General features: G+C 60.8%; 3 protein-coding genes across 7 annotated transcripts in view; 2 read left to right on the forward strand and 1 right to left on the reverse strand.

Annotated features, from left to right (window-relative positions):
• Positions 1–623, forward strand: part of COL16A1 (collagen type XVI alpha 1 chain) — a 23633-nt gene extending 23010 nt beyond the window's left edge. For all 4 annotated transcript variants that reach the window (XM_015649176.3, XM_015649175.3, XM_015649177.3 and 1 more), the window contains 2 exons: positions 81–158; positions 257–623. In XM_015649176.3, the coding sequence (XP_015504662.1) occupies positions 81–158; positions 257–459 (281 nt within the window). In that variant the 3' untranslated portion in view covers positions 460–623. The remainder of the gene's footprint in view (positions 1–80; positions 159–256) is intronic.
• A 757-nt stretch (positions 624–1380) lies between these two features.
• Positions 1381–4772, forward strand: PEF1 (penta-EF-hand domain containing 1). Of its 2 annotated transcripts, none has more exons than XM_015649191.3 (5): positions 1381–1456; positions 1944–2097; positions 2688–2843; positions 3322–3465; positions 3966–4772. In XM_015649191.3, the coding sequence occupies exons 1-5, from the start codon at positions 1439–1441 to the stop codon at positions 4193–4195; spliced, it is 702 nt and encodes a 233-aa protein (XP_015504677.1). In that variant the 5' UTR covers positions 1381–1438; the 3' UTR covers positions 4196–4772. The 2 variants fall into 2 exon arrangements, with proteins under 2 accessions (XP_015504677.1, XP_015504678.1); XM_015649192.3 differs by having other exon boundaries at positions 2703–2843.
• A 2737-nt stretch (positions 4773–7509) lies between these two features.
• On the reverse strand, positions 7510–15529 carry TINAGL1 (tubulointerstitial nephritis antigen like 1). The gene is made up of 12 exons (XM_015649180.2): positions 15511–15529; positions 14498–14820; positions 13715–13778; positions 11932–12024; positions 11721–11835; positions 10735–10858; positions 10501–10651; positions 9807–9990; positions 9499–9544; positions 8941–9064; positions 8482–8527; positions 7510–8377 (listed from the first exon to the last, which is right to left on the reverse strand). Exons 2-12 carry the CDS (start codon positions 14808–14810, stop codon positions 8237–8239), a joined length of 1401 nt encoding a protein of 466 aa, XP_015504666.1. The 5' UTR covers positions 14811–14820; positions 15511–15529; the 3' UTR covers positions 7510–8236.
• Positions 15530–17873: the final 2344 nt, after the last annotated feature.

Genomic DNA, 17873 nt, shown 5'->3' on the forward strand with positions numbered 1-17873 from the left:
TCCCCAGGACATTCCCAGTGTCCCTGGACACTGGGATGCTGTGATTGTGCCGGGATCTCACCCCTCTCCATCCTTCCCAGGTGAGCCAGGCGCCAAAGGAGAGAAAGGCGAGAAAGGCGTGGGACTGATGGGGGACAGCGGCCCCCCGGGACCCCCAGGTGAGCCCCATCCCCCCGCGTGGCCCCCAGCTCGAGGCTGGGCTTTGCTGACACCCCCTCACCCCTCCTTCACCCCTCCTTCTCTCCATCTCTTCCAGGTCCCCAGGGGCCACCAGGCTATGGGAAGATGGGTCCCCCGGGCCCCGTGGGGCAGCAGGGCATCCCCGGCATCCCCGGCCCTCCCGGTGCCACGGGGCAGCCGGGCAAGACGGGGCATTGCAGCCCGGCCGAGTGCCTGGGGGCCGTGCCCATGGAGCAGCCGCTCTTCCAGCCCAAGAACGTCAAGGGTCCCTTCGGCTGAGCGGTCCCGCGCCCCCCGAATTTGCTGTTAATATTGTTAATATCGTTTCCCTGCTGTGCCGGGGCCGTGCCCGTCGGGGGGGCTCGGGGGTTGTACAGCTCCGTGGCAATCGCTGGGGCGGGTGGATCCTGCCCCAAAAATACACCAGTGCTGGTGTCCCCGCGCCTCCCGGCTCCGTGACTGGACACAGCCCGGTCTGCGCCTCCTCCCCATCCCTGTCTCCGACCCTGCCACCGAGGGATGTGCTCGGGTCACTTCTGAGGCCACTCCGGCTGGGGACACGGTGACCCTGAGCTCCCTGTGATCCTGGGACTGATGGGGGAATCCCAGTCCTGATCCCAGGTGATCCTGGCCCTGTCTCAGGGGCAATCCCAGCCGTGATCTTGGGATATCCCAGCCCCATTCTTGGTGGAGAATCATCCCAGCACATCCACACAGGAGATCTGTGATCTGATGGGATCCCAGTCCTGCCTCTGGAGGAATCCCAAACTAATTCCCGTGGACATTCCAGTTCTTAGCTTGGGATTCTCGCCCTACTGTCAGGCTGACCCCAACTCAGTCTCTTGGGCTGAGCCTGATCATGCCTGGAATTCCTGGGAATCCCAGAGCACCATCCCAGCCCCGCTACTTGAGGAATCTCGGTCCTGCTGTCAGGGGAACCCTTGCCCTCATTTCGTGGGGTCGCCAGCCCCGCTCCCAGGCTGATCCTGCCCGCAGTCTCGGTCTGATCCCGGATGAGCGCCCGGAGAATTCCCGCCCCGCTCCCGGGGAGCTCCCGGAGCTCTCCCATCGCGGTGGGCCCCACCCCTCCCCGGCGCCGTCGCCACTTTAAGGCCCCGGCCCTCGGGCGCGCGCTTCCCGCGCGTCATCGCCCCGCCTCCGCCCCGCCCAGGGGGCGTGGTCATAGCCAAGCTCAGCCAATCAGATCTGTGTGTGTTGTGTGACGTCATTGGGGCGTGGCTGGGGCGGAGGAGCGGCTATGGCGTACCCGGGCCAGGTGCGGAACCGGGACCGGGACCGGGACCGGGACCGGGACCGGGACCGGGACCGGGACCGGGATCGGGATCGGGATCGGGACCGGGATCGGGATCGGGATCGGGATCGGGATCGGGATCGGGACGAAGACCAGGGCCAGGAGTAGCGGCGGGGAACAGAAGCGGGGAGCGGGACCGGGGAGCGGGACGAGGACCGGGGAGCGGGACCGGGAAGCAGGACCGAGGAGCGGGGACCGGGAACGGGACCGGAAGGCGGGACCGTGGAGCGGGACCGGAGAGGCAGCGGGGAGCGGGACCGAGGAGCGGGACCGGAACCCGGAGCGCCGCCGGGGACCAGGGACCGGGATCGGGACTGTCACTGGGACCGGGACTATGACGGAGACCGGGTCTGGGGGCCAGGGGGAACGCGCAGGGGGTCCAGGGTGAGTGATACGAGGTCCCCGTGCTCATCCCGGTGCCCGCCTCACGCCGGCTGTGTCCCCTCCCCAGGGCTTCCCCGGCGCAGGACAGCCCCCCCCGGTCGGCCCCTACCCCGGGGGTCCCTACGGCGGGGGGCCACCCCCGGGACCCTACGGGCAACCCCCGCCCGGGGGTCCCTACGGCGGCCCCCAGCCCGGGCCCTACGGCGGGGCGGCCCCGGGAGGTGAGTGCGGGCTCTCCGTGCGGCGGTACCCGGGACAGAGGTGCGGAGCGATGGGGTCCCCAGCCCGCTGCAGGGTCGGGGGGCCCGGGTATCCCCAGCCCGGTGCCCGGGTGAGAGGTGGGGGTTGAGAGGATCCCCAGCTCAGCAGAAGCCACCGAGAGAATAAAATTCAATATCCCAGTTTATTATTTTGAAATCCTAGAGGAGGAGAAGGAGGAGGAGAAGGAGGAGGAGAAGGAAAAGGAGGAGGGAAAGGAGAAAGAGGAGGAGGAGGAAGAGGAAGTGCCAGGCAGCCCTAAAACTTTACACCCCACATCCGTCTCCCGCTGCTGTCGGGTTTGTGGGGCGACACCATCGCTCCTTGTCCATTCCAGAGCTCCCCCAGGCTCTGATTCCCAGCTTATTCCCAGCTCCAGCCACTCCGCGCCCATCCCAGCCCTTCCTGCCCTGTTTTCCCGAGATTTTTACGGGGCTTTAAAACCCGTGGGAGGAGAAGCTCTGCCCGGCCCTGGGAGCCTCCCCCGGGACCAGCCCTGCCCGTGGCCTGGCCGAGGGGAAGGTGACAGCTCCGATGGCCTCTCCTCACGCAGGGAATGCCCCCCCAGGGGTGGATCCCGAGGCGTTTTCCTGGTTCCAGACAGTGGATACGGATCGCAGCGGGTTCATCTCCGTCAAGGAGCTGAAGCAGGCGCTGGTCAACAACAACTGGTCCTCGTTCAACGATGAGACCTGTCTGCTCATGATCAGTGAGTTTGGGATCTCCTTCCCCTCTTCCTGGTGTTAATCTGGTTTGTTTGGATTTGGGCTGAAGCCCATCCCGACAGAATTCCCGTTTTCCCTGGGCAGCGCTCCTGGCTGGAGCCACAGCTGAGCAAACAAAGCAGCTCCCAGTGGTGCAGGACACAAGTGAAGGGCCCAAAATCCTGCTTGGAAAAGGAAATCCCAGCTCTGCACAGGCCCCAGATCCCAGAAAGACAGGGAGGAAAGGGAGGGAAAGCCTAAAAAAAGCGGAGACTGACCCAGAGCTTGCCCCATCCTCAGCTTTCAGTGCCGTTTCTTCTCAGCCTTGGGGGTCGCGTGGTCTGTGCATCGCAGTCCTGATGAGGGGGGATTTTTGGGATCAGAGCAGGATTCCAGGGAGCCGTGGTGTGGATCCTGAGCTCCCTGGAAGTTTCTGCAGCTTTTCCACTCCTCCCTGCCCTGTTCCTGCTCCTCCCTGCCCAGACATGTTTGACAAGACGCGGTCAGGACGCATTGACGTCTACGGCTTCTCCGCCCTGCTCCGCTTCATCCAGCAGTGGAGAAGCCTGTTCCAGCAGTATGACAGGGATCAATCCGGCTCCATCAGCTTCAGCGAGCTCCAGCAAGGTGGGTGAGGGGCAGAGGCACCAGCCTGGCCTGTCCTGACCCCCCCAGTGCCACTGCCTGGCTCTGTTCCCAGCTGGAAACTGGAATTCCTCCTGGGGTGGTCCCTGCAGCTGAGCTGGGGGGCTCTGAGCTCCTGGGATGCTTCCAAAGCAGTTTGGGAATTGTCCACTGGATAAACCAGGCTGGCAGGGGACAGGAGGACAGGAGGTGATGAGCAGGGCTGGGACACAAACTTCCTTTGGGAAGCCCAGAATTCCCCCTCAACTATGCATGGCTGGAACCTGTTCTTTTGGGAGGGGCTCTTGGGTGTGTGTAGAGGGAAAAACGCCTGGAATTTGTGGTTTGATTCCTCTGGAGAGCCCTGCCCGTGCACACCCTGAGTGGGAAGTGTGGGAAGGGTGGTGGTAATGGGAGATGGGATGTGTGGGACATGGGGGAGGAGGACACAGCCACTCTCCCTCCTTTTGGGAAGGTTTAACCCGAGTTGTCCTTGCTCCCAGCTTTCTCCCAGATGGGCTACAACCTGAGCCCCCAGTTCAGCCAGCTGCTGCTGGCCCGGTACGCCCAGCGTTCTCCCAATCCCAGTATCCAACTGGACCGGTTCATCCACATCTGCATGCAGCTGCAGAGCCTCACCGACGCCTTCCGGGAGAAGGACACGGCGCTGGTGGGAAATGTCCGCCTCAGCTACGAGGATTTCCTCGCCATGGTGGTGACCCGGATGCTGTGACATCCCCTCTCCAAAGGCTGGGAATTCTGGAGCTCTCCAGGAGCTTCAGCCGTCTTCATCTTCCCTCTGGGATGTGGCTAAGCTCCCTTCCCCTCCGAGAGTTCCCCCTGGGGCCAAATTTCCAGCTTGATCCACCCCAAATCCTGCTGGTGTTTTCCTGGCTTGGATTCCTTATGTCCATTCTGTGGGAGTCAGGATGAATCCCACGCCAAACTGGGACAGCCAAAGCAGCTTAGATCCTGTGCCAGCCCCAAATTCCAGCTTCATCCCAAGGTGCCTGCAGCAGAACATCCCCGTTTTGGGGAAGAAAAGCTGAGCCTCGGGTTTGGAAGCAGTAGGAAAGGGGAAAAGTGAGGACAAAACTCCTTCTTTTCCTCCCTGAGTGCCCTGGGAGCACATCCCACCTCCAGGAACGCTTTCCTGGGGGTCTCATCCCCGTTTCTTGGGGCTGCTGGAATGGGATGCACTGCTGCAGCCCCACGGGATCGTCCCCTCACTGTTGCCAATCCTGAAGCCAAATCCAGACAAAGTTTAGAGTTCAGTTTTCCAGCTTTGGAATAAAAGGCGTTGTGCTCCAGCTGCTCTGTGGTCTCTGTGTCCAGGGGAGCTCCAGAGGACATCAGGTGTCTCCTGTCCCCCTCAGTGGCACCAGGGGACACGTCCTGTGCCTCTCTCCCTGCTCCCAGCGTTGGACTCCATTCCCTAAAACCAGTTCTTAGGAATTTCATGTCAAAATACAGAAAAGAAAGGATTGGGAGGCTCCTGAGGCACAGAAAAATCCGACAGATGCTGAAGTTTTCTTCCCAAGTGACGTCCAGGGGATAAACCTGGAATTTGCCTCGAGGAATCTCCAGGAGATGTGAAGGAAATCTCAGGGAATAAAAGGTTAAAAGGTCTGAGATCAGAAGGAAAAGCCCAGCCTTGGTGTTTTCTGTGAGCTCGGTGTTTTCCAGCCCCAGGCAGCACTGGCTGTTCCCAACCATCCCTAAACATTCCCAGGATATTTCTCCCCTGAGCATTTCCAATATTTCTGTTGAGTCAGTGCTCAGCCCTACTTGGGCTTGAGGCAGAGGGGTTCAGGGCTCCAAATATATATATATAAATATAAATATATATATAAATATAGAATTCCTGTTTTATAGATGTATTATTTTATAGAAGTATTTTATATATTTTATATATGTATTATATATATTTTATAGATTACATATATAAATATATATAAAACACATATCTGTAAAATATATGTAAAATCCATATATATATAAAAATACATACAAATATATATAAATATACATACCTGCATATAACATAAAGATATATTTCTATATTTTTATATATATATATATTTATATACACCCATAGTTGTATAGGTACATATATATATGTGTATATTTACATATATGTAGGTGTGTGTACATGCATATTTTCACATATAAATATACATATATATACAGGCATGTTTATATATATATATACACATGTACATATATATACATAAACATATTTAAAATATTATATATTGCATATTGTATATATTATATAATATATTAATATCAATTATATTAATTAAATTATAATATTCATTACATTAACATATTTTATATTATAGATTATATATTAAATACACTATAATATAATTAATATTATATTGATATATATTATATAAATATATTAATTCATTATATTAATTATTAATTATTTTATTAATTATTTATTAATTATTTATTGAATATTTATTATTTATTAATTATATTAGTGTTTCAATATATATTATTATATATATTATATATATATTTTCTATATTATAGTATATATAATATATATTGTATATATTTAAAATATATACATAAACATTAAAAACTGCTTACATATATATATGTACATGTAAATACATGGATACACATGTTATATATATTTAATATATAATTTACTTACATTATATATACAACTTCTATTCTGTATAATGTATAAATATAATACATAATATATGATCTATAATATATGATCTATAATATATGATATATTATATATGATATATTATATATAATATATAATATACTATAATTATATATAATATATAACATATATAATATAATTATATATATATAACAGGTGTGGTTACATGTACATATATACACATATAAAATATATACAGGGTGTTTTTGCTTATATAAATATATATAAATATATACAGATATATATATAAACACAGAGCTGTAGATACAGAGAGATACATATATAGATAGACATAGATCTATATATCTATATATCTATATATCTATATATATAGATACAGATACAGATATAGATACAGATACAGATATAGATACAGATGTAGATACAGATACAGATATAGATATAGATATAGATATAGATATAGATATAGATATAGATATAGATATAGATATAGATATAGATATAGATATGGAGGGGGGTGTTGATGTCTGAACAAAAACAAGTACCTGTGTGTGTATATATATATATATATATGTATATGTATATGTATGTATATATACAGACATATCTATACACATCCATATCTCTATATAGGTATAAATATTAATTTATTACTATATTAATATTTTTAATTTATAAAAATGTTTAAAATACAGACATGTATCTGCAGTTGCAGGAAGCCACCAGCAGGTGACACCGCACTCCGCGCTGTGTGTGAGACCCCAGCAGGGAGGGGACACGGAAAGGGACAGGGACCGCCAGGAATGCAGACAGCCAGGAAAAGGGGACAGCAGCCCCAGCGTCACCTCAGGGATGGCGCGGGGTGGCTGCGGGGACACGGGGGCTGTGGTGACACGCCTGGGTGTGGTGGCACATCTCACCGTGGTGGCACTTGCAGGAGCACATTTGGCCGCGGTGGCACAGCCAGCTGCACCGCGGCTGTGGTGACAGTACCTGCGTGCGGTGACACAGCTGGGTGCGGTGACACAGCTGGGTGCTGTGGCAATACCTGGCTGTGGTGGCACAGCTGGGTGCGCTGACACAGCTGGGTGCGCTGACACAGCCGGGTGCGCTGACAATACGTGGCTGTGGTGGCAATAGCTGGCTGCGGTGGCCCAGCTGCCCGCGGTGACCCCCCTGGCCGCGGTGGTGGCCGTGGTGGCCCGAGTGGCTGCGCGTGCCCGCGGTGTGTCCAGCGCTGGCCGCGGTGACCGGAGCGGCGGGGCCGGAAGGTGAACAATGAGCGGGGACCTTATCTCACCCCCCAGCCCTTCCCGAGGCCGTGCTGGGCTCCCCTAGATGGGGGTGACAGGGGCCACGTGTCCCCATCGGAGCACTGAGTACACCTCTGAGGCTCTGAGGCTTCCATAACTTTATTTACAAACAATAAAAAGCAAAATAAATACAAAAAAAAAAGTCTTAAAAGTACAGCCCTTGGGTTGGGGGGGAGGCGGGGGGTCCCGGGCTGTGCCGGCTGCGTGGACTCCACTTGTGGCCCCACCAGGACGGGGACACCACGGGGCTGAGCCCTCCCTTGTCCCTGCTGTCCCCAGGGGGGTGGCAGGGCTATAGCACCATAGGGATGGGCTGGGGGGGACGGCGGGGACCCCATGGTGGCGCTACCCAGCCCTAGGGGCTCAGGGGACCCCCCCCCCCGGATTATTTCACACCCGCAGCTCCAGCGCTGCCCTGCTGGGGGGAGCTGCTGGGGCCAGGACGGGAGGGGCAGGAATATGGGGGGGGGGGGTCCCTTCCCAGCCCCATCCATTGGGAAAAGGGGAGGGAATCCTGCAGCGCCAGCCGGGATAGGGGGGGATTGCAGCTGCCTTTGAAGAGCCCCCCGCCGCCACCGCAGCCCGGGACGGGGAGATTAGCGGGCAAATCCCATGGGAGACGGGAGCAGCCCCCGGGGCACCCCCCACGCACGCCCCACTGCACCCAGCCGCTGTGTCAGCACAGCGGGGACACGCAGCCCCCGGCCAGGGGAGCCAGCGGACAGCGCCAGCCCCCGGCCCGCCCTGCTGTGACCGAGGGCCCGCGGGGCTGGACGGGGTCGCGGTGGGGACAGGGACATCGCGGGGCTCACTTGTGGGGCATGTCCTCCGTGCTGACTCGGCCCCAAACCCCCACCACGAAAGTCTCCACCTCGCACTCGTTGACGCCGCGGGCGATGCGAAAGTGGCCGCCCTCGCCCCACGCCGTGCCCCACGAGTTGGCCGCCGTCTGCAGAGGGGACACGGGACACGCTCAGCGTGGTGATTCCCCCCACGCCCAAGCCAAGCTGGACCCCACGGCTGAGCCCCCCCAAATTCACCCCGAACACTCACCCAGTATTTTTGGGTCTGGCCATCAGGCAGCTGCTCCTCTCCCCACCTGCAGCGGGACAGGAGATGAGGGGGTGTCCCCTGGCACCCCCGGAGTGTGGGATCCCCCCAGCCAGCACCGCGGTGGGATCGGGGGGTGCTGACCCTGCTCATTTCCTGCCCCCGGCACCTCCCCAGGGCCAGGCCGAGGTTTGGACATCCGCTCCCGGAATAGGGGCAGTAATATTTAGCCACGCAGGAGGAAGGAAACAGCGGCACAGGGCAGCCGGTCCCGCTGCCCTCGCCGGGCTCTGCACCTCCAAGCCGGCCCCCTCCTTGCGGTGTGCTGAGCACCTCACTCGTGTCACCATTCCTCTCCCCGCTTCCTTTCCCAGCTCGGGAACAATCAAAGGGAACATTTCTCCCGCTTAGACCAACCCTCTCGGCACCCCCTGGAGCCCCCCAGGCCACCCTCAGTCCTACCCGGTGATTTTGACCGAGTGGGTCCCGTGTCTCTGGTGCTTCGGCCCCTTCCCCTCGGCCAGCGGCGTGTGCCGATAGATCCCGCTCTTGTACATGAAGAAATCCTCGTGCACCTCCAGGATGGCTGCGGGGAGGGCGAGAGGCTTTGGGGACACGGCCACTGTCCCCAAGGAAAGGGCTCCGCGTCCCCCAGGGATACGGGCACAGGGGGCACGAGAGAAAAAGCATTCCCAGCGGGAGGGAAGGCGGCAGCCGGATCCTCCCCGGGGCGATGCAACAACACTCCGAGGAGGTTTCAAAAAGCAAAAATAAAGTTAAACAAACGCAGCTGCCAAGACGGTGATTAAATCTCAGGAGTTAATGAGCAACCCAGTGCCCGCTGGGGTGGGCAGCATGACGGGCACTGGGGCAGCGCTGCCCGGGCACGCAGCGAGAGCAGCTGAAGGGGGGTTCTGGCTCCTACGACAGCTCCCCCAAACCGGACAGAGCGATTTTTCCCCCACTTTGTTCTCCCAACCTTTTGGGCTGCACGGAGGGGTGGCCCCGCCAGCTCCTTACCTTGCACGGGGCCGTTCTCCATCAGTTCCTTCATGATCTCCTTCTCCTGTAAAGACAGAACCAGGTGGCACCGGGACCCCCGGCACTGCCCTCCCCACCCCCAGGGATGCGGCGGAGCTGCTCCAGCACCCACGGGCGGCTGCTGCGGAGATGCCGGGCGGAGGAGCCGCTCCCCGCGGGCTCCACAGCGGGGTTTTCCCAGCCGCATTCCCAAACTCGCTTTTCCCAGGTAAAGCAGCCCGAGCCAAGCCCCTTCCCGGCTCCCCGCTCCAAAGGGCTCCCGCTCCGCCCCTGGGCCCGGCGCTCACGCTGGAGGAGAGGCGGTAGGCGGGGGTGGACTGGTAGATCTCGTTGGATTGGGTCTGGGGGTTGGGGCATCGCGCTGTCGCCTGTCGCTTGCCCCGGCCCGTGGAGCGGCTGTGCATCATGCAGGGCGGAGCCGCTGGCTGGCTCTGCTGACTCGTAAATGGGTAACACTCGTCTGTCACCACCCTGAGCACCGGGACGGACATGTAGGAGGGGAAGAACCATCCTCATCCCAAACTCCACTCCCATCTCCATCCTGAACCCCAATCTCATCCCCATCCCAATCCCATCCCCACACCAGACCTACTCTCCATCCCTACGCCAAATCCCTCCTTCATCCCAAAACCCACTCTCATCCCCATCCCAATCCCAGTTCCATCTTCATCCCAAACCCCACTCCCATCCTGATCCCAAACCCCACTCTCAATCCTGCCCAAGGGACAGGATGAGCATGGGGATCTCTTGGGCTCTCCCCAGGAGCCTCAAACCCCTTTTAGCCCATCCTGTCCCCCATCCCATCCCATGGATCCCATCCCATCCCACGGATCCCATCCCACGGATCCCATCCCACGGATCCCATCCCATCCCATCCCGTCCCGTCCCATGGATCCCATCCCATCCCGTCCCATGGATCCCATCCCATCCCATGGATCCCATCCCATCCCATGGATGCCATCCCAGCCCATCCCCACTGACCCTCGCCTGCGCAGGTACCACCAGGCTCCATCCAGGCGGCCCCCACTGCAGCCCCGCTGGTTGCGGGTGTCACAGGACAGGAGGTTTTGTGGGGACAGGGCAGGGGTCATGTGTCCCATGGAGTGGATGGAAATGCGGTCCGAGGCCACGGCTGGGGAGGAGCGGGAGGTCAGGGGGAGGCGGTTCTGTCTCTGTCCCCGCTGTCCTCGCCCAGCCCGCCCCATCCCCGCTCACCAGCCGTGGAGAAGGCCCAGGAGCCGGCGCAGTTTCCCTGGTCCAGGGGCTCGTGGATCATCCCGGGCCATTTGGTGGCGGCATCAAAGTGACGTGGCAGCACCTCGTTGGAGTCCATGTTCATCTGCGGGGCAGAACCAGGGGGGGTTTAGCCCACCGGGACTCCCCCAGCTCCTCCTGCCACCCCTGCCATCCTCTGAGATGGGCCCCAGCCAATTTTAGTGTCCCCAAGCCCTGCTGTGCCACCCCTGCTCCTCCTCCTGCCACGGCAGCCATCCTGTGAGCAGTGTCCCCGTGCACGTATTGTGTACCCCAGCCTCACTGCCAGACCCCTCAGGGCAGGGACATCACCACAAAGATTATCCCACAAAGGCCACACGCCTCAATTTCCCCTCCGTTTGGGTTCCACAGCCCAGCAGCTCCTTAGAGAACACCAGCACCGAGTGACCTGTCCCGGACCCCAGCAAGGCCCTCGGTGGCCCCGGGTGACACAAACCCTCACAGTGGCCTCTGGCCCAGCCTTTCCGCTCGGGAGCAGGGACGGTGCCCCCGCCCCGGCCTTCCTGGGGAGGACACGGCCACAACTCCCCGGCTTCTCCCAGCGCAGGAAGCGCCTTTACAATTAAACCTCAGGCTCTGGAGCGCGGGGCTGGGCGTGCAGCAAGCTCTGCCAGCACCCCAGGGACCCCCGGGGGTGCCCACCCCGGGTTTGGGTACGGGCAAAGGCAAAGCGCTGGAGCAGGCGGCTCTGCTGAGTCAGCAGCGGCGGGGCCGGCGTTCCGATGGGAAACCAACCCGGAGGAGAGGGGGAAAAAACAACACTGGCAGCCCGGGGATTGTCCGGGGGAATTTGCTGAGCTGCTGTCTCCAAACATAAGGGCTGCCCTGCCTCCCGCCTGGTAGCCCCTTCCCAGCCATGGGGAATCACTGGGACGGGCAGGGACAGCCCCTGGCGTGCCTCAGTTTCCCCGCCGACGGGGACTCACATGCATCTCGTTCATGTTCATGACGGTGGGGGAGGGACGGAAGGTGCCCAGGCGGTGCCGGATCCCGTCCTCCAGGGTCATCCCCCAGAACTGGCTGTAGTTGGCGGCTCTCCAGCTGCGTGGGAAGAGGGGACACGGGTCAGGGGTTACCCCAAAAAGCACCGAGGGGTGAAGCATCCCCCCCCCCATCCTCGCGGTGCCCGGTCCTTACCCGTAGTTGCCTCTGTTGACGGCGTCGATCAGCTCCCCATCCATCAGGCAGGCGTGGTCCTCGCACTGCCACTGCCCGCCCGGGCCGCAGGTGCTGCAGAGGGGACAGCCGGTGGGAAATGATGTCCCCAGGGTGACCAGGAGGACCCCGAGTGGGCGCTTCGCCTCCCGAACTGCGCAGCCAGCGAGGGGCGAGGGGCTGCTTTTGTCAGGTGGCACCAGAGTTTGGCACCCTTAGAACGGGGTGATGCCCTCTGGGTGACCCTGAGTGGCCTTTGGGTGACCCTGAATGGCCTCTGGGTGACCCTGAGTGGCCTCTGGGTGGCCCTGGGAGCTGTGTCCCCCCCGCCCCAGGCCCCCGCTGGAGCCCCGAGGGCAGACGGGCCATGAGACAGAAAATCAGCTGAAAAGCTGCCAGGGTTGCAGATATCAGAGAGGGGCTTGGACACCGGCCGGGGGCCGGGGGCCGGGGCTGGGTGTCCCCATCAGTGACCCACCGTGACCAGGCCACTCCTGCGGCACCCACGGGGACAGCCGGGGGTGGAGGGGGGTCCTCTGGGGAGCCCCGGGCTGTGCTCCCCCCGTGCACTGAGCAATGCTTGGCACGCTCCCTCCTGCCCAGATCCCGGCACATTTCCCTTTTATGGAGCTGAGCGAGGCCGCAGCCGTGTCCTGCCAGACACCCCCATCCCAACCCCGCCGGCAGCACCTGCCTTCCAGCATTCCTCCGTCCATCCCTGAGCGCTCCCAGCGCCCCGTGTGACACCTGGCCACTCGGGAGCACCTCAGGGTGCCACCAGCTGGGTACCCACACTCTGTGTCACACTTCGCCATGGCTTTTGTCCCCTGGCACCCCCCCAGCCACCGCAGGACCCCGGCAGGGACAGGGGCGGGGCTGAGGCGCTGCAGGAATTCCTGTTCTCCAGGCACCAAGTGCGGGGCAGGAGGGTTTGGAAGAGAAGATTTGTCCCCTCCCCAGCGCTGGTGCGTCAGAGATGCTCCAGCAGCAGCAGGGACGGGACATCCACGTGTATGGCTTGGGGACACTGACATTCCCCCGGGAATGGGGACATTGACATTCCCCCGGGAATGGGGACACCCTCCATCCCCGAGTGCTCCGTGCCGTGATCCCGGAGAAACTCTGGGCTGCCGCAGAGCTGTGGGGAGGGTCGGGCTGGCTTTTCACCTGCAGCCCAGGTGCACGCCCGCACACACATGTTCTCACACGTGCCCCTGCCCTCGCACATGCCCCAGACGCTGCCTTTGATTCCCGCTTATCTGCCGCATCGCCCCGCCGGCTTCAATCCTCGTCTCCGGCAGCTTCGCGCCTGGAGGTTCCCCTATCCCCCATCTCCGGATGCCAGTAATACCAGAATTCCCAGATAACTCCTGCTCTGCTCCAACAGCGAGCTCCGGGGGCTGCCGAGCGGGCGGCACAGCCGGACTCTGGCCCCTGGCACAAAACCGCCGAGGCTGCCCAAGCGTCCCGTCAGGCTTGGGCAAGCTGGGCTGGGACCAGCGTGGCCAAAACCCCCCTGGGCAGTGCCTTGTCCCGCCGGGGCGAGCGGCTCCCACGCAGGCATGCACTGAAACTTGGGAGCGGCTCAAGGCCCTTGGCTCCGAATTTGTTGGAGGGAAGGATTTTTGGCAGCAGCTCCCACCACCCAGCTCGGGCCTCGCTCTCCGCCGAGCCCTGAGGTTTACAGGAACCCGCGGGACGGTGACACCTTCCTCTGGTGACATGCTGGTGACACACCACGGGTGTCCCCAAAGCACTCACTCACCACAGGTTGCAGTTCTCCCGGTACGTGGCTCCGGTGGGATAATTGTGTCCGGCACGGGCACAGCCTGGATGGGAAGGGAGAGCCCCCGGTGAGTGCTTGGCTGTGCCGGGGGTCCCACCAGCACCCCCATAATCCCGGGGTTACAAACCAAAGGGAAAATCAATGCTGTTCTTAAGTCCAGGCAGGTGCCCGGCTGCCCCTTTGCTCCCCCAAAGTTATGCTGGGGGTCAGCGGGTGTTGCAGGGTGGGAGCGGGGCTGGCTCGGCACCGAGAGGGTTAAATGTGCTCAGCTTGGCGGGACAGGGATAAAGGGGCCGGTTGTGCCCGGGAGCTGGCTCTGCTCCGCAGCGACTTCTGAGGGAGCCTTGTGCTGTGAGCTGGGGGCTGCCCGTGCCCCATCCTCGCTCCCGGCCGCCCCAGCTGCCCGCAGGGTTAAGCCAGGGCCAGCATCTGCCTGCCCCAGACGTGACCAGGCAGGCTGGGATGGAGTCCCCACATGTCCCCTCACGTCCCTGCTCTGGCCACAGGCGCTGCTTGAGCTGCCGCTTCCCGAGGGAACGGGCTGTGGGCTCACGGGCTGCTCCCACACCTTTTTTTCCGGGAGCCCATCCCCATCCCGGACACTCTGTAGGAGTTCCCACAGCTTAGAGGGGTCCGGAGCAGCTCTGCGGTGAGGGCAGGAATGTGGGGTGCCACATCCATCACCCCAAGGAGCATCACACAGCGCGTGCAGCACCCCAGGGCTGTGCCCCAGCACCCACAGCCGGACTGGGCGCGCCTCACCTGGGGCTTTGGGGAAGGGGGCCGGGATGCCCAGGCAGTATTCCCAGAAGTCGGGGCAGCAGTCAGAGACGGTGCGGTTGCAGAAGAGGTCGCAGTAGCAGAGGGTGTCGTGGTAGGGCACGGTGCAGGCGTCGTCGCGGCCGTGGCAGCAGACATCCCCCCGCTGGCAGTAGGAGCCCCCGGCGTCGTAGACTCCGTGCTCGTACAAACCGGGCCCCAGCTCCCGGCGGGTGCGGACCCGGGAGGACAGGGCCACCTGGGCCACCTGGGCCACCAGCCAGAGGCACAGCAGGGCCCTCATGTCCCCGGTCATGTCCCCACACCTGCAGAAGGAGGGCAGAGAGGTCACGGGGGTCCTGCAAGCCCCATCTCACTGTGGGCGCTGCTCCCACCCTGCCTTCCCCAGGCTCCTCAAAACATTCCGGTTTTGTAACTCCCCTTGTGACCACGCAGCTCAGCCTCCAGAACACCCTCTCTCTCCCCAGCTCCCCACTCCGCGGCACCTGAGGGGCCCCGTGCCCGCCCACCCCGCAACCACAGGCTCCAAAAAAAAAACCCCACGGGAAGGGGCTCCCCGGGACACTCGGGGGGCTTGGCCGGGTGCCTTTCCCAGCGCCACCCCCAGTCCCCATCGCGAGCAGTGCCGTGATCTGCCAGGTTTCAGCTCGTGGGGAGTGATGGGGACCCCGAAAGTGGCTGGTAGGGACAATCCGGGGGGGCACACAGGGTGGGACCCCCTCCTGCTGGGTCTCTCCCGCTGCCGTACCCGCCCCGCTTGCAGCGCGGGGACTCCAGGGACCCCGGTAAAGAGGGAAGAAGTTGACCCGGGATCCCACGCTGATCCCACGGGGTGGGATCCCCTCCCCGTTCCTGGCCGTACCTGCCGTGCCCGCCGCGCAGAGACCCCGGGAGAGGAGTGGGAACACCTCACGGAACTCATGGGGATCCCCCTTCTCCCGTCCTGCCCGGCACCCCCCTAGCCCCACCTCGTCCCCCCCGAGCCGGTCCCGTACCTGCCGCGCCCGCCGCTCCGCCGCCCCGCGCCCGCCGCCAGCCCCGCCGCTCCTTATAGCCGCGCCCCGGCCGGGGGGAGCGGGGAGGCGCCGGGGCAGCCGCGACCGGCCCGGGGCGGAGCGCAGCGGGGCGGGGGTCGGGCCTGGGGTTGTAGAGCGGAGCCCCAAACTTGTGGCCCCCTCGGCAGCAGTCCCCGGCGACATTTCTGTCCCCGCGGAGCCGGGGTGTCCCCGGCTCCTGATCCCTCCACGGTGCCCCCCGGCACTGCCCTCTCCAAGTGGGGGTCCCGGTTACCGTGCCAGCACCCCCTGCTCCGTGCAGGGGAGCCGTCCCGGGGGGGTTCCCCATTCCCCGGGTGTGTGGAGAGGACAGGAAAGGAGGGCTGGAGAGGGGAGGGGGCTGCATTCTTCCCCCTCCCAGGCGTGTACAGCTGGGTACAGCTGAGAAAGGGACACCCCAGGGCACGGAGTTGGTGTCACTCGGATCCAGCCCCAGGGCCCCGCTGCCAGCGCCCAGACACGTGCTCAGGGACCAGGACAGAGGGGGTCTTGGCCACCCCCCAGGCTCCTCTCCCTCCGCGGCACCAGCACCTGCTGCGAGACCTCAGCCGCCCACTCGGGGCTCCTGCTGTCCTCGCCTCGCCAGGAGCATCTCCCGGAGCTGCCAAAGGATTCCTCGAGGATGTCTCAAGGCAGCCAGGACGGGAGCAGTGTGGGATTCCCTGGACGGCAGCGGGACACGGGCCAGGGGCCACGGGCTCCTGGCTGAGCCCACGGGGAGGTGCCTCAGCCACGGTGGGCTTCACTCCGGGGAAGTGAGTGGAAGTGGGGAGCCGGGCACGGGGGCTGCCTGCTCCCCGGGACCTCGGGGTGCTCTGGGCGCCTGAACGAGGGTCCTGTGGAGCCCCATCCGTAGGGAGCCCCTCGTCCGAGCGCTCTTGGAAGGCCTTTTCCTGTGAGTGCGTCCTTGGGCAGCGCACGCAACACCGTGCTGGAGGCTGGAGCGCAGCAGGAAGGAACTGTGTCCAGCCCAGAGCCCGACTGTCTCCAGCATGACTGGACTCGTAGGAATCCGCAGTGAGTCACGAATTCCCCCAAGACCCCCAGGGAACATAGCAAAGCCACTGGCACAAAGGACATCCCCGGACACTGCTCTATGTCCTTGTGTCCCTGCCAGCTCCCTGACAGCTCAGAGAACGCCGTGGGGTGCTGCGGGAGCAGCTGACCGTTCCCGTAACAGCCCCGTCCCCCTGCCAGCTGATAAGAGCCGCTGCGCGGAGGCGGCAGCGGCCACAGTCGGAGTGTTTGAAGCGTCCCCTCACCCCGTTCCTGCGGCTGGGCTCCACGGCGGGATGCCAGCTCGGAGCTCGCTCTGTGCCACTCTGCGCGTGTCCCCTCTGCGGGGAGTGGCAGCCTCGGCACTCACACGTGGGGCAGCCAAGGTGGAGGGGGACAAAGTCCTGCCGGGGCACCTTGGGCCCATGTGACGGCGGGAGTCAGAGCCGCGGGCTGGCACACACCCTGCCCTGCCTGTGCCACCATCCCGGTCGTGCTGGGGGAGGGACAAGGTGCCAGCACCCGGTCCCCACTGCTCAGAACCGTGGGAAGAGCCCACATCCAGCTGGCTCGGCCCTGGATGCCCCATGGACACCCTCGGGCTCTGCCGAGCTGCCACCCCCGCGGGGTGCAGAGTGAAGATCCCACTGTTGAAGGGATGAATCCCTCCAAACCCACCCGGAAAAGCCGCACACCTCGCTGGGAACACCGGCAGAGGCCGGGACAGTGGCCCTATGGCTTTGGGGGTGCTGCAGCGTCCCAGATCCCCCCCAAAGCCAACCCCCCAGGTATTGCACCCCACACATCGGACACTCTGTGGAACCGGGGGGCTGGAGACCCCCCCAAATCCCCGGGCCGGGGCAGCTCTGGGGGCAGTGGGGTGATGTGAGAGGGGCAGGGAGGTGCTGCGCCCGCAGTGCTCGGCTCAGAGACGACCCTGGAGCGAGTTTCTCGGTAGGAAGCAGCCAGGAAAGGCAGGGAGTGACCCGCGGCTTCCTCCCCAGCCAGCGGCACGGGAAGGGGCCACCTCAGCCTCCAGTGGCTGCAGGACGTGTTGTCCCGGGAGGTGCCAGATCACAGCCATGGGGTGAAGCTTTGCTGTCCTTACAGGGGTCTGGGGGCTCCTGGGGAGGGGGACTCCACCCTCACCTCCCTGGGATGGCCTTGGGGACATCGGAGCGTCGGGCCAGGAGCATCCCCCTGCCATTTGTGGGGGACACACCAAACAGGCGTGTGGGGCACAGCGACCCCTCCCTGTAATTTGTCAAAAAACAAACAGCGCCCGGGTTCTTCTGCAGTGATGTCAA

Source organism: Parus major, chromosome 23, assembly GCF_001522545.3.
Source record: "Parus major isolate Abel chromosome 23, Parus_major1.1, whole genome shotgun sequence".
NCBI classification, from domain to species: domain Eukaryota; kingdom Metazoa; phylum Chordata; class Aves; order Passeriformes; family Paridae; genus Parus; species Parus major.